The following is a 14413-nucleotide window of genomic DNA, read 5'->3' on the forward strand; positions in this document are numbered from 1 at the left end:
TAACCGAGGAAATAAATATATTCGTACTATTGCATTGAGCTCTTGCATGGTGCATAGCTAGTATACCCATCATTGAGTTAAAATGCGAAAGAAGCAATGATACCAAAATACTCACTCATAACGAAGTACCTTCTAATGAGCAGAAATTATCTGATCAGTGGGTGGGAGTAGTAGATCTCTGGTTTTTTGGTGGGACAATCCTCGCCTCCATGCCCTTTATAGAATTGAAATTTATCTATCACATAAGCTAAGAATTTTTTATTCTATGTCAGGACTGGAGGCTAGAATTCCCTTAGCTGAAAGCTTACTCATAACTAGGGAAGACGAGATATATGATAAAAAATTTGGAAACTACTATAAAAAAAAAATATATCTGTATCCTGGTACACTGCTCAAGACGTATTTAACAAGCACTCAGTTTTGGAGTCCCGTCCCATAAGTTTAAGTCCAATGTTGGATTCTCTGCCACACAATGCTGACACACCTGAAAGATATAACTGTCTTGAAGTAAACTTCTTGAAAGTTGAATCAGAGAACCAGTCTGCTGCATTGACTATATTCTCCAGCTGTGCACCTAACTTGAAGGCCTTGGATGCCTTGGCACCTCTCACTGAATGCGCACTAAGCATGCAGGTATTAATGCCAGCTTCTTGCATCACCCATCTGACCCATTGGCAATAGTCGGGGAGGATGCCACCTTCTTCAGGGAAAGGAGAAGTTCTCTCCCCCGGAGGTATGAGTTCTTACGTCATAGACTCATTTGCCTTAATGCATTGAACCACACATCATTTTCGGTTATCATTAAAAGAAGGGTAAGATACTGCCTTAGAATTGGTATTTGAGTGTCTGAAAATGTGAAAGGTAACTCCATTATGGGTAAAAGCTCTACATGTAATGTCCTGAGCTCTGATATTCCAGACTCTTCCACAGAAAAGTAAGCAGAGTAGCATGGCCAACTTGCCTGAAAAGTTGGCCATGGTACTTGTTCCTGAACAGATACTTGTTGCTTTTCCTTGATGTGAAGGAGTTTAAGACTGTTAACGTCCCATAGGGACCAGTACCACAGTTCTGGTAGAACCAACAGCTGGATACCTCTCAATGACTGATCTCAAGGATTTTAACGACCTGTAAGCAGTACCTCTTGACACCATCTTGGAGAGAAAATGTAACACCTAAACAACCTCGGACTCAACTGGATCCAAATCCTTCTGCTCTCACCAACCCACCCATCATGTCCAGGCAGATTTGTACCCCCTGACAGTGAGGAGGCCCATGCGTTTGTGAGGAGTGTTTGAGCCTGTTCTGAAAGTCCCAAAACCTGCCATCGCCTCCTGTAATCCTCCACACCATGAGGCATAGTGTGCCTTTCAGCACAAGCTTGTAAGGGTTTCCCAATGGTCCGCGAAGGAAATTCTGAGAATGGGTTATAGAGGTTGCAGAATCCCAAGAATGTTCCATCAGAACTGGATACCAGGCTGGCAATCTTCAAAAAGGTGTCACCAGAATCTGGTCTGCTCGTTTTCTCCCACTTGCGCTGAGATGTGGGTTATCAGAGAATTTGGGAAATGCACATCTTATCTCCTTTCTCCAGTCCTGCAGAAGTACATCTGTGGCTGGCGCCTTCAAATCGGGCCTCCAGCTGAAAAACCTCAGACCCAGATGGTCAAGGCGGGAGGCACACACATCGTCTTTAATAGACCTTGTGTGATCCAGCACCCTGAAATCCTGTAGTCGAGCTTCCATGTGCTCGTTACCTGCAGATATCTGAAAGAAACAGGTTAGTGTTAGATTCCTTAGATACCTTAGAATATTCCCAGGCGTCAGACTGGATCTGGAAAGTTTTGCGTAGCAGTACCCCTGCGTGTCGGTAGGAGTCGTCTGCGGCTCTGCGTTTGTTGTCGGCGTCGATGGCGCCGGGATGATGCCGCCGGAGTACTTAGACGCCACCCTCGCGCGCTGACGTCAGTTCTTCTTTTTTCTGCGCCAGCAAGCGCAGATCTGGAAAAAGCAGTACTCCTTAGTCACTTTTTGACTAACTTTTTCGATCTTTTTAATCCTGTTTTCGAGTCGTAAGACTATCGGTGCCGGTAGGGATGCCCGGGTTCAAGCCCAGAGCCGATTGAAAGCGACTGATGTCGGTTACCGACCCCCATCGCCGGTGCCTGTATTGCCTTGGGGCGGACAATGATGACAAGTCGTGCCCCGACTGCTGGGTCTTGACGTCTAAGGATAGGCGGATGCGGTCCCGTAAGCACCTCGAGCTCCGGCAGTCGGCCCCGCTCCGTTCACGGTCCATGTCGAGGAGGAGGTCGAAGGGCCGGTCGCGGGGCCACAGTCATCGAAGCGGCGAGTTGACACCATTCGTCAGGCTCCAAGTCCTCAGGTTAGAGGCACAAGAAGTCGAAGAGATGACATCGCTCTTCGGACTCCCTCCGACGCTCGCGGCCGGGGGTTCAGGAGACACTGCCCACCATGCTCCGCCGGGGCTGCAGGTGCCGCTGCCAGCTCCATACCCGCCGGTCCCTGGGCTGAACGCGACCCCGGAGGAGATTGATGCCTTCCTCATGGCCATGAGGTCGCTCTCTCCTCCGTCGGGTCCCGCTGTTTTGCCTTTGGGCCCCGCAGCCCCGACTGAGAGCCCAAGCGGGCCGGGTGCTTCGGCGCCGGCGCCATCGACGACTTCGGTCCTGATGCTGCAGGGCCCACCGGCTCTGGATCCAGGTCGCTGCTGGTCGACCTTACGACCCCTCCGCCGACTCCCAGGGTGTCGCCCCAATGCCGTCCCCGGACGACGACGTCCCCGGTCCTTCCCTCAGTCTGGATCTGGTGTCGGACCGGCGTCTCTCAACGCCGCATTCGATGCCGAGAGAAGAGCAATTCTACTATGATCCGGCCCCCTCCTTTGAACCTGAGTATCAGGAGATGGGAGGTGAGGGAGATTGGGAGGGGTCTGAGGACCCTCTGGTATGGGAGTGACAGTCGTATCAGGACTTGGCAGTGGATCTAGGGAGGCCAGTGGTTTGGACACTTCGCCCGACACTGGCTTTGTCTCCCCTCCTACCGTGGCTACGGAAGGGGGGCTGCTTACAGGGTGGTGCTGACGAGGGCGACCAAGGCCTTGGCTCTTGAACTCCCAGTCGCGGCTGTGAGGACTAACTTCCTTACTGAGGTTCTTAAACCGCAGGCAAGCTCTTCTGAGCCTCTACTGCCGTTTAATGAGGCCCTTACTGACGTTCTGTTGGGCACTTGGTCCAGGGCTGCTACAGGTCCCCATGTAGATCTGAACGTGGCCAGGCACCACCGCCCGGCCCCGGGCGACCCTAGCTTCCTGTCCACCCACCCTACCCTGAGAGCGTGGTTATTCTGGCCTCTAACTCCCAGACCGCATTCCCGACTGCTCCACCTGATCGGGAATCCAAAAGGTATGAGCAGTTCGGTAAGAAGCTGTTCTCCTCACTTAGTTTGGGGTTGCGGTCGGTCAACACCGCTTGCCTTTTGGGCCGTTATACCCACTCTCTGTGGGACACGGTCGCGGAAGTGCTGCCAGGTTGCCCGGAGGAGGCCTGGGTCAAACTTGCTCAAACCCTTGCGGAAGAGCGAGATGCAGCACGGTATTCTATCCGATGGGGGCCTGATACCACGGACTCGCTGGTCAGGTCGATTTCCACGACGGTGGCGGTTCGTCGCCACGACTGGCTGAGGTCCGCCAACTTTTCGGCTGATGTCCAGAATTCCCTCATGGACGTCCCGTTTGATGGATGTCGCCTCTTTGGCAACAAGGCAGACAGTGTGCTTGAGCGTTTCAAGGACTCCAGGGCTACGGCCAAGTCCTTGGGTCTGTCGGGCCAGCGCCAGCAAACTTCTGCCTTTCTCTCCTTTCGTGGCCAAGGAAGGGGTGCCTCTCACGTCCTGCCAGCCACGGGCTGCAGATTAACATCCAGCACGGCGGCGGACGTGGTAACTGCCGTGGCGGTGCCACGGGACAGCGGCGAGGCCAGTCCACCTGCAGCATCTGCCTCAAAGCCTTCCTAGTCCGAGCTTTCAGGCCAATTCGACGCCAGTGGGGGGAAGGGTTCGCCATCACCTCCTCCACTGGCGCATCGGACAGGTGGGTGCTGCAAATCGTCCGAAAGGGCTACTCCCTCCCCTTCGAGGCGACCCCTCCAGCCATGCCACCGCAATACCACCTATCTTGGACCTGCGGAACATCAATGGCTTCCTCCGGAAGGAGAAGTTCAAGATGCTGACTGGCTCAAGTCTTAGCTGCCCTACACTCTGGAGACTGGATAGTGGTGTTGGACTTGCAGGGCGCTTATTTTCACATCCCGGTCCTGCCGGCCCACCAGCGCTACCTGCGGTTCACGGTAGGCCACAAGCACTTTCAGTTTACTGTGCTCCCCTGCGGCCTTACCAGCGCCCCTCGGGTGTTCACGAAAGTGATGGCGGTGGTCGCAGCTCATCTGCACAGATTGGGGGTGCCAGTCTTCCCCTATCTCGACGACTGGTTGTTGAAGGCGGGCTCGCCCAGACAGTCGTCAGCCACCTCCAACTACAGCCGACCTCCTGTACCTGCTGGGGTTCTCCATCAATGTGCCGAAGTCACACCTGTGTCCCTCTCAGAAGCTCCTCTTCACCAGAGTGGTTCTTGGCTCAGCGCGGTTTCGGGTTTATCCTCCCGAACAGCGGGTTCGGGATATTCAGGCTCTGATTCCGATCTTTCAGCTTTTATCTCAAGTCTCGGTCAGGTTGACGCTGTAGCTTCTGGGACTGATGGTCTCCTGCATCTTTCTGGTGCATCACGCCCGGTGGCAGATGCAGGCTCTGCAGTGGGACCTGAAGTTTCAGTGGGCCCAGCATCAAGGCAACCTGTCCGACCACGTCCTGATCTTGGAGGGCACTGCGAGACAGTTGCAGTGGTGGCTCACGGACCGCGATTGGGTCAGCGGCAGATCCCTCTCCCTACCCAACCGGAGCATGTAGTTGTGACGGATGTGTCCCTCCTGGGCTGGGGGGCACATGGGAGAGGCGGAGATGAGAGGCCTCTGGTCTCCGGCTGAGTCCCGGCTTCACATCAACCTTCTGGAGCTGCGGGCGATCCGACTTGCACTGAAAGCATTCCTCCGCTCTGTCCGGGGAAGTGTAGTGCAGGTGTTCACGGACAACACCACCGCCATGTGGTACTCCAGCAAACAGGGCGGGTTGGGGTCGTGGACCCTGCGTCAGGAGGCTCTGCACCTCTGGCAATGGCTAGAACATCAGGGCGTGACCCTGGTGGTTCAACACCTGGCAGGTTGGCTGAACGCCATGGTGGACGAACTCAGCCGTTGGTGCATGATGGATCACGAATGGTGTCTGAACTCGGACGTGGCGCAAGGTCTCTTTTATCAGTGGGGAGAGCCTTGGTTTGATCTATTTGCCACAGAAGAGAATGTGCAATGTCATCAGTTATGCGAGTTGAAATTTCCAAGGCGGCACTCGCTCGGAGACGCTTTTCGTCGCAAGTGGAGCTGCGGTCTATTGTACGCCTTTACCTCTTCTGCCCAGAGTGCTGAAGAAGATCAGGTGCGACCGGGCCCAAGTCATCCTTGTGGCTCCAGACTGGGCACGAAGATACTGGTATCCTGAGCTGCTCAGCATGTCAGCCGATCCCCCGATTTGTCTGCATATTCAGGAGGTCCTTCTGTCACAGCAGCAGGGGACGGTCCTCCACCCGAACCTGTCCAGTCTCCACATCCATGCGTGGAGATTGAGCGGCGACAGTTGAGGCCATTTGACTTGCCTCCTGAAGTCTGTGATGTGATTCTGGCAGCCAGGCATCCCTCCACAAAATCGGTATACGCCTGCAGGTGGAATAAATTTGCGGCATGGTGCACAGCAAAGGTAGTGGATCCTCTTTCTGCCCCCCTTTCAGAGGTTCTCCTCTTTCGTCTTTCTCTTGCCCACCAGGGCTCTGCTCTGGGCACTATCAAGGGCTACCTCTCTGCCATTTCAGCCTTTTTAAGGCTACCTGATCAGCCTTCTCTTTTCAAGTCTCCTGTTGTAAATAGATTCTTGAAGGGCATCACTCACATGTTTCCTCCTGTTCCTTTCGTGATGCCTCAGTGGGACTTGAACCTTGTCCTTACTTATTTGATGTGTGCTCCTTTTCGAGCCACTTCACAATTGCCCTCTTCGTCTTCTCACTCTTAAGACTGCCTTCCTGGTTGCTATCACCTCTGCCAGGAGAGTGAGTGAGCTCCAGGCTCTTTCTTCCAAACCTCCTTTCCTTTCTGTCCATCCGGACAAAGTGGTTTTGAGAATGTGTCCCTCTTTCTGCCCAAGATAGTCAAAGCCTTCCACACCGGGCAGTCCATCACCTTGCCCACCTTCTTTCCGCCTCCGCATCCCTCAATAGAGGAAGAGAGGCTCCACCGTCTGGACCCAAAACGTGCGCTCTCCTTTTATCTGGACCGCACACGCCAGTTCCGGGTGGACGACCAGCTCTTTGTTGGTCATGTGAGCGCTAAGAAGGGATGGGCGGTGTACAAACGGACCATCTCTCTGTGGGTCGAGTTGTGCATCAAGGTATGCTACTCTTTGGCTAAAATGGAGCCTCCTGTTGGGCTGAGGGCCCATTCCACTCGGGCCACGGCGGCTACTACTGCCCTGGGTCGGGGGGTCCCCTTGCAGGACATCTGTCAGGCAGCTACGGGGGCCTCGCTGCACACGTTTGCTAGACACTACTGCCTGGACAGTCAAGTCCTGAGAGACGGCTTATTTGGCCGTTCTGTTCTCCAGGACTTTCTGGTGTGATTATTGGTTCGCAGACTCGCCATCGGCGTTGGTATTGCTGGGGTATCTATTCTAAGGTAAGGAATCTAACACTAACCTGTTTCTTTCAGATGCACAAGTTACTTATCTTCGGTAACGATATATCTGTAAGAAACAGTAGTTAGTGTTAGATTCCTTACCGCCCCACCCATCCTCCCCGTTCTGTGAACCGATATCTAGGGTTAAGGTACATCCCTTTGAGGGCCCTAGTTTTATGGCACCAGTGTCGGTTTTTATCATGGCTCTGCGTTCCTGGTGCGGAAGTACTGAGGTCAGCGCGCGAGGGCAGCGTCTAAGTACTCCGGCGACGTTATCCCGGCGCCAAGGACGCGACGACGGACAAGGAGCCGCAGACAACGCCTACCGATGCGCAGGAGTACTGCTACGCAAAACTTTCCGGATCCAGTCTGACACCTAGGGATATTGTAAGGTAAGGAATCTAACACTAACTACTGTTTCTTACAGATATATTGTTACCGAAGGTAAGTAACTTGTGCATCTGGAGTTCCAATCTGTGACATTGTTCTTGTGCCACCATCAGAGAGACTCTGTGTGCAACACGGAACTCCCAGATGTTTTGGGCTAAGTTTGACAGTGTCTTGGATTTTGCTCCCTCTACACCATTGAGGTAACATACTACTATCACGTTGCCCAGTCTTAAAAGTATGCAGCATTGTACTTTGCCTTTGGTCCAAAACCAGGCCACGAAGAATCCTGCTAGCTTCTCCAGACAATTTATGTGGAGTTATTGTTCATGAGACGACCAACTTTCTCTTGTAGATAATTCTCCATCAGCGGGTGCCCCAGCTCATCCTGCTTGCGTCCGATTCTGTGATGAGATTCGGCCTGGATGTCTCTCCCATTCAAGGATTACATATGTGTTAACACCTTGGCTGCTAAGGCAATTCCCCTATTGTGCTGGAAATTGCTATTTGGCTCTATTCATGACGAGCTAAGCTCGTCATAAGCACAGCTCCAGTGTGCCTCATGACGAGCTGAGCTCGTCATGAGCAGGGAAGGGGTTAACCATCATTGCATCTCTTCCTTGGCCTCTGGTGAAAGGCTACTGATTCAGCATTGGCGAGACCCCATCTGTAGTAGACTGCCTTCAGCCTTTGTTGGGTCCATAGTGCAGGAGCCAGGGAAGATGGCCTGGATGGAGGATGAGAGGAGTCACACTACTCTTGCAAGTTGATGGAGCGATGTATTTTGTTTTAACTAACTCTTGCATAGTGTCTGCCTGATTTTTGCTAGCTTAGTCAAGGGGAGGCTCCAGGTACTATCCTTGGATTCTAGGACAAAACCTAGAAATGCTAGTCTCTGAGTCAGCTTTAGATGATATTTCTCCATGTTGATCACAAACCCTAGGGATTCTAGAAGAGATACTGTCAGATGTAGGTTGTCCGACGACCACCGAGGGCATTGATTCATCAGAAGGATGTAGTTGAGATAGACTATAAGGCGGATGCCTCTGACCCTCAGATATTCCACCGCCGATTTGACCACCTTGGTGAAGCACCAGGGTACCGACGACAGGACTAATGGGAGGGTTGTGAACTTGAACAATTGGCCCTTCCACTGGAAATGCAGGAATCTGCGGCGAGGACTATAGATCCTGGTCTTCCGGCATTAGGAAGGATCTGTGACAGCTTTGCACTAGAGGCTGTAAAGCCTTCTCGGAGGGAGCCAGGGCATACAATACCGCACTGAGATTACACATGTGAAAAGCATTGCAAAACTCATCGTCGAGTGGAAAGTATTAGGTTTCTTCCTCCTCAATGGGGGACATGTCATTGATCTGTATGGGGCAGACGGTGTAGGGTCTGGGGTTAATAGCTTTTATGGAGGATCTGAGGTGGTCTTCCTTTTTAGGGTTTATGCCCTGGGGCGATTTTTCTTATTTGGGTTAATACCCTAGGACACCAAGATGCACCCTTTTTAGGTCTCGCCTACGCAGCGCGCATACGTTGCATAGGAAAAAAGACCTTAAGCTATCGCTTCGGTTTTTGTCCCAAAAATGTGCACACGTTCCATTGCCTTCAATGGCAACGCGTGCACGTTTGGCGATTCCCTTGCTGGAGCGAGCTTGATCCCATATGTTTGTAATTAACTTACAAACACATGGTGCCCCAGGCTCGCTCCCGCAAGGAAAACACTTTCTGTGCTGTTGGCCACACTCCCCTCACCCCTCCCACTTTTAGCGCGAGGCGCGCATGTGTATTCTAATTTGCCTTAAACCATCAATAAGCTCGTATTCCTGCTGATTCAGTGGGGTAATGTTTCTTTCTAACCTCAGTTTTCTTACTTGTGTGACATTTCCCCCATTCCATTGTTAATTACATTAGGTTCAGTCTTATAAGTTCTTTATTTCTATAGCTATATTGTTTGTGGATTGGTTTGTTACACGTTATACTGGACAGATTTTCACTAGGATGTCCTAGTTGCTTAGGTGATGCTGTAAGATTGAAATCAAGCACAACACACAAGATGATGGACGGAATGTTGCACAATGGCAAAACATTCACTCCTAGTCACAGATCTGGCTTTAATCCATCGTTATTTTGCTCACCAAGCCACCCCAGTTTAGACATGGCCATATGCAATCAGTCTTGACCCTGTGCCTCATGGGAACAGTCCAGACCGAACTGCCAAGCCATGTCTTCCCTGGACTGGAATCAAGCATCCTAGCACCAGTTTCTGGCTATCAGCCGTCTTCAGCCAGGATAGCTTGACTCCAGTGGCGTAGTAAGCACGGGACCCACGTCTGGGCATACCCTTCCCACATAGGGTGAGCAGCAAAGCACACAAGATGATGGATTGAATATTGCACAATGGCAAAACATTCACCCACAGTCCCAGATCTGGGTTTAATCCATCATTATTTTGCTCACCAAGCCACCCCAGTTCAGACATGGCCATATGCAAATCAGTCTTGACCCTGTGCAAATCAGTTTTGACCCTGTGCCTCATGGGAACAGTCCAGACCGAACTGCCAAGCCATGTCTTCTCTGGACTGGAATCAAGCATCCTAGCACCGGTTTCTGGCTATCAGCCGTCTTCAGCCAGGATAGCTTGACTCCAGTGGCGTAGTGAGCACGGGACCCACGTCTGAGCATACCCTTCCCTCATAGGGTGAACACCAAAACACACAAGATGATGGACGGAATGTTGCACAAGGTTATTCTTTGGCAGTGAGGGTAATCAGTCATAGTTCCTAACAAGACTGGCCATTCTCTACATTAGTATATAGAAAAAGAGAAGAAGAAATACTAGACTGCAAATAAAGTGGCAGGGTTATGCAGCCTTAAACACATTTTAAAAAGCCAATGTTTGAACAATTCATTAATCATAACGGGTAAAAAAAAGACAAGGATTGGCATAGCCAAAAGGTCTCGCCTTTGGGACCTTATAAGTGTTAAGCCATGCAACAGTTGATGTTGTTACACCAAGGATATTGTGCTGGATAACTAAACAATTATAAGGTCTCAAAGGCGAGACCTATTGGCTATGCCAATGCTTGTTTTTCATGGGGCCATTCCAGGGTCGGTGTCCCACGGAGGAGAGTCTGTTTTGTGTATGGCTCGTGCCTCTTACAGACCCTGAGAAGAGGGGCGTCAGACTCCAGGATAGGCGGAGTAAGGGACAGACTCCTGATCGGCCGCTGTGCTCCTTTGAAGTTGGAGTGTTTGTCCTCGCGCTCCAGTCACAGAGTCAGAGTCTAGCAAGGGCGCCCTCTAGTTGTTGGTTTTCTTTTCCGTACCTGCCCTTCAGTTAATGGGAAATGTAGTTTGTTAAACTGTGTGATTTTCATGTGACTACGCAGTAAAATTAAGCAAAGAAAGACCGCGTAATCCTCGCCTCAGGTTCTGATAGAATCATCACAGACATGTTGCCTGCACCTTTTTTCATTTAAATATCTTCGAGGTAAACAAAACATTTTATAACTATAGTGGCGTGTACACGTATTACAACTCTGATGCAGACATGCATGCGCCTGTTCTTAGCCCGACCTCTAGTTGGGCTGAGATCCAGCTTTAAAAGTGTTTTCTTTTTATTACCCTACTGCAAATTTGCATTGTTAATGTCTAGTTCTCTATTGCGGTAACACAAATTGCGCACTCCTCACTCTTTTTTTAAATTTTCTTTCAGGTGCATTGTTGACTTTTTCTTGATTATCACTCAACTTGGATTCTGTAGTGTATATTTTGTGTTTTTAGCAGAAAATATGAAACAAGTAAGTAAGAAATATTTTTTTACACATTTTAGAACTTAATATTTTTTAATATGTATGTATGTATTTGCTGAACGTAAAAGTGACTTCCGTGAAGCTTGTGACTCGGAGCAACTTCTTGTATCATGAGATTACATTTGCTTAGTGTGGCGAATCTCATTAGTAGTATTACCATCTTTGCACTAGAGCAAAACTGTATCATGGCTCTTGTTCCACAGTTCTACTAAGGGAATGGTTCTGAGATCAGATGTTTAACACATATTTACATTTTAAATGTAAAATTTGCAGTGTGTACATACTGAACCAAATAATCAGATAATGCTGTTGTCTTAGATTGGAGCAATATCAAAATATATTTGGACCAGATCTGTTTTAAGTGCATCTGTGACAGTAGCCATTTAGGTAATACAAATAGATATATTCTTAAGTCATTGACTACTGAAAACCTAAATATTTTCCGTCTGTATGATGAAGATGTTGTTTTTGTTTCTCAGTATCATTCCTCTTCTCATCACACCACGTGTGGTATTTGGGCAAGAGACGTACTTCCCCATGTAACTCAACTAGCAGAATTAGTGTTGCCACGCTCATGCATACTCAAACACACCTCGGATATTAATCACATGAAGTATTTCTTTTCAAAATGTCTTTATAGTATTTTGATGAGAGAAAAAACACCATTGCATTGCATCAGTGGGCAATAGTATATACTAATTACACAGAAACTCCACATTTACTTGGAAAAAGTACTTGCTATGCAAGTGTTTGGTACCCTCAAGTCTACACACCTGCCTCATCCATGTCAGCAGACAGTCCATTGCAGTGACATAACATTTTATACCTATGTCCCATGCCCACCACACGTACAGAAAGGAAGATGCACATTCCAATACGCTTTTTTAACAAGCGTAATACCTTGTAAGAAATAATATATTGCTCCGTAAGTGCCGGGCTGGGGTGCACATTTCTTTAACAAGTGCCATCATATCTCAATTCCCTGGGTGTGCGCAGTGGGGCATTGGAGAGACGGCTGCCTCCAGCAGTTTCCAAAGGAGGTAAGATTCCCACCATCATTCACACACCTTCCGCTCTGTCCCCATGTGTCTCATCCAGGGCATCACCAGACAGGAATCCATCTATAACCTCCTGCCAGATCTCCACGTCTGGTTTTCTGCGCAAGCCCCTTGGCTCCTCAGTGCATCCCCTTCTGCAGCAGTCCAGCAGGTTCCCACCTCTGCCCACCATCTAATGTGAGGTGGGACGTGTGGTGATTTCCAGTGGTGTCCTTTGTCCCTATGTATATGAGTGTTCTAGAATGTGGCTCTATTCCTTCCCCATAAAAGCTGTACCAACCAGATTCTCCCGTTTATCCTTCACAATGGAAACTGCCATTTTATATAGCCATGAGATCAGGTGACGTCCTCTGTCATGTTTTGATTGTGGCTTTAACCACATTTAATATATCAATTTGGTATTTAAGACCACAGTTACATGTTGAAAGAAGAATTGGGCCTTGGGGTTCCTCCAACTTTCTTACAAATGTCATCTTGTTTAATTATCCTAATCTGTGATGTACAGCCCTACTTCCACAGGTGTATGCCTCCACCCCAGTTTAGCAAATTGAAGTTACTGTAAATCAGAATGTAGGTGACACCTGTGTTCCACGTGTTCCAAATAACAATAATCTCTCTGTGAAACACATTCATGACCTCTTGCACTATAATAAATTATTTTCCTATTCAAATTCACTTTTAAGTTTAATTTCATGTTTTTATCCATATCTCAAATTGTGTATTCTAATAGCACTTATTTTGGTGAGGCTGTTGTTTATCCGGGAGTGCATCCCTGGCGAGACATCTCATGGCTCACACTCTTTTCCCTACCTTCTTCAAGCTCGCATTACATGAGTTCCCAGGACTTAATAATTCCTTGCTATGCCTAAAACCAACAAGTTTCTCAACTATCTTCATGCTTGTCTGGTCATGACAGAGCGCTGAAGGGAATCTGACTTTTTGGCATGGTCTTCCAAATATATTTCATGGTTTAGATACCTAGGTTACTGACGTTTTTGGGTCTGGGCAGTACGGATCTTCCTACCAAACAATCTCTCTCTGCATATGCTCTACTTCTAAAACACAGTAATTAGTTGAAAAAGTCTAAAACACATATTTGGCTTTCCTGCACGACAGCGGTAATAATGTGCAAAGCCTGGCATGTGGCTTAATTGTTCAAATACCAGATGAGGAATGCAGTGTGGCCTTGCCTCATCTACATGTGGGAATATGCAACTGGAGAGGGGCGCACAGACAGCCATCTGACACTGCAGCAGAAGCTTTAGTTTTAAAATACCAAATAAATTGACAGAATGAACTGACCTGAAGCATAGGAGGCTCAATTGCAGAATGATCAGATTTAACACATGGGAGTTAGGCTAGCTTACATGTTAGAGCAGCAATAGGCACAACAGCTCTGTTATTACTTAGGCCTGCAACAGCTTGACACTGAAAAAGAATCCTCCGTGTTTTAGATGCCCATTTGTGTAGCTTGGGTGAAGAAAAGGCTGAAATACCAGTGCTCGTAACATTTAACTAAGTAGTGAAATTCTAACTCTTTGGAAAACCGAGGGTTTTAGTAAAAATGCCCTAAGAATAATTTTGATACATGTTGTTAAACTCTAGCTTTTCCAGTAGCAGTTTTAAAGTCGGTGTGCCTGCTGAGGCTTCCTTTTAGGACATACTTTCCTTCCAAACCCAGAGTACTAGGATAATGCACAAATGCTCTGTACAATTGTTGTGTGCCCGAGATAATAGGGTGTCTGTCTTACTGGCACAATATACTGGCAGACTAGATGGAAGACAAGGGAACTTGATTAAAAGCAAGGTAGCAATGACAGCAGGTGCTTAGCCCATACTTGTGAAAGGAAGAGATGTGAGTCTGACAGCTGACCTGCAAGGCAAAAAAGAGGACACTGAAGGGGATCATTTGTAGAGGGTCATTCCAAACAGCATGTCACATTCCTGCATTGAGCAGAGGGTGACAGTCGGCCAAGTTTCTCTGTGATCAAATCGGAGCTGGACAATATTGAAAAGAGGGACTTGAATGTGGGCTAGATAGTGCCCTAAAATGCAGAAAATCCTTTAAAAGCTTTGTGAACGCATCTTACTTTCATAGGTTAAAGGAACAGCACCTATTGCCAGTGTGTCGCCATCATTAAGGCGCACCCCACCTACAGGCTCGAATGCTGCTGAAGCATAAATGGAAAAAAGACATTTGCTTGGAGAAATGTTTGATTGCCCTGCAAGGGGACTGTGAAGTGACTGTCTGCTGTTCTCACTCGAATCAACTGTATTTAGGAGCTATACTCTGGGCACG

General features: G+C 48.7%; 1 protein-coding gene across 2 annotated transcripts in view; it reads left to right on the forward strand.

Annotated features, from left to right (window-relative positions):
• The window catches only part of SLC36A4 (solute carrier family 36 member 4), a 1006806-nt gene that overhangs the window by 218172 nt on the left and 774221 nt on the right, over positions 1-14413 (forward strand). For both annotated transcript variants that reach the window (XM_086935317.1, XM_086935318.1), the window contains exon 7: positions 10960-11044. In XM_086935317.1, the coding sequence (XP_086791443.1) occupies positions 10960-11044 (85 nt within the window). The remainder of the gene's footprint in view (positions 1-10959; positions 11045-14413) is intronic.

The sequence above is a fragment of the Lissotriton vulgaris genome, chromosome 8, assembly GCF_964263255.1.
Source record: "Lissotriton vulgaris chromosome 8, aLisVul1.2, whole genome shotgun sequence".
Taxonomy (NCBI): domain Eukaryota; kingdom Metazoa; phylum Chordata; class Amphibia; order Caudata; family Salamandridae; genus Lissotriton; species Lissotriton vulgaris.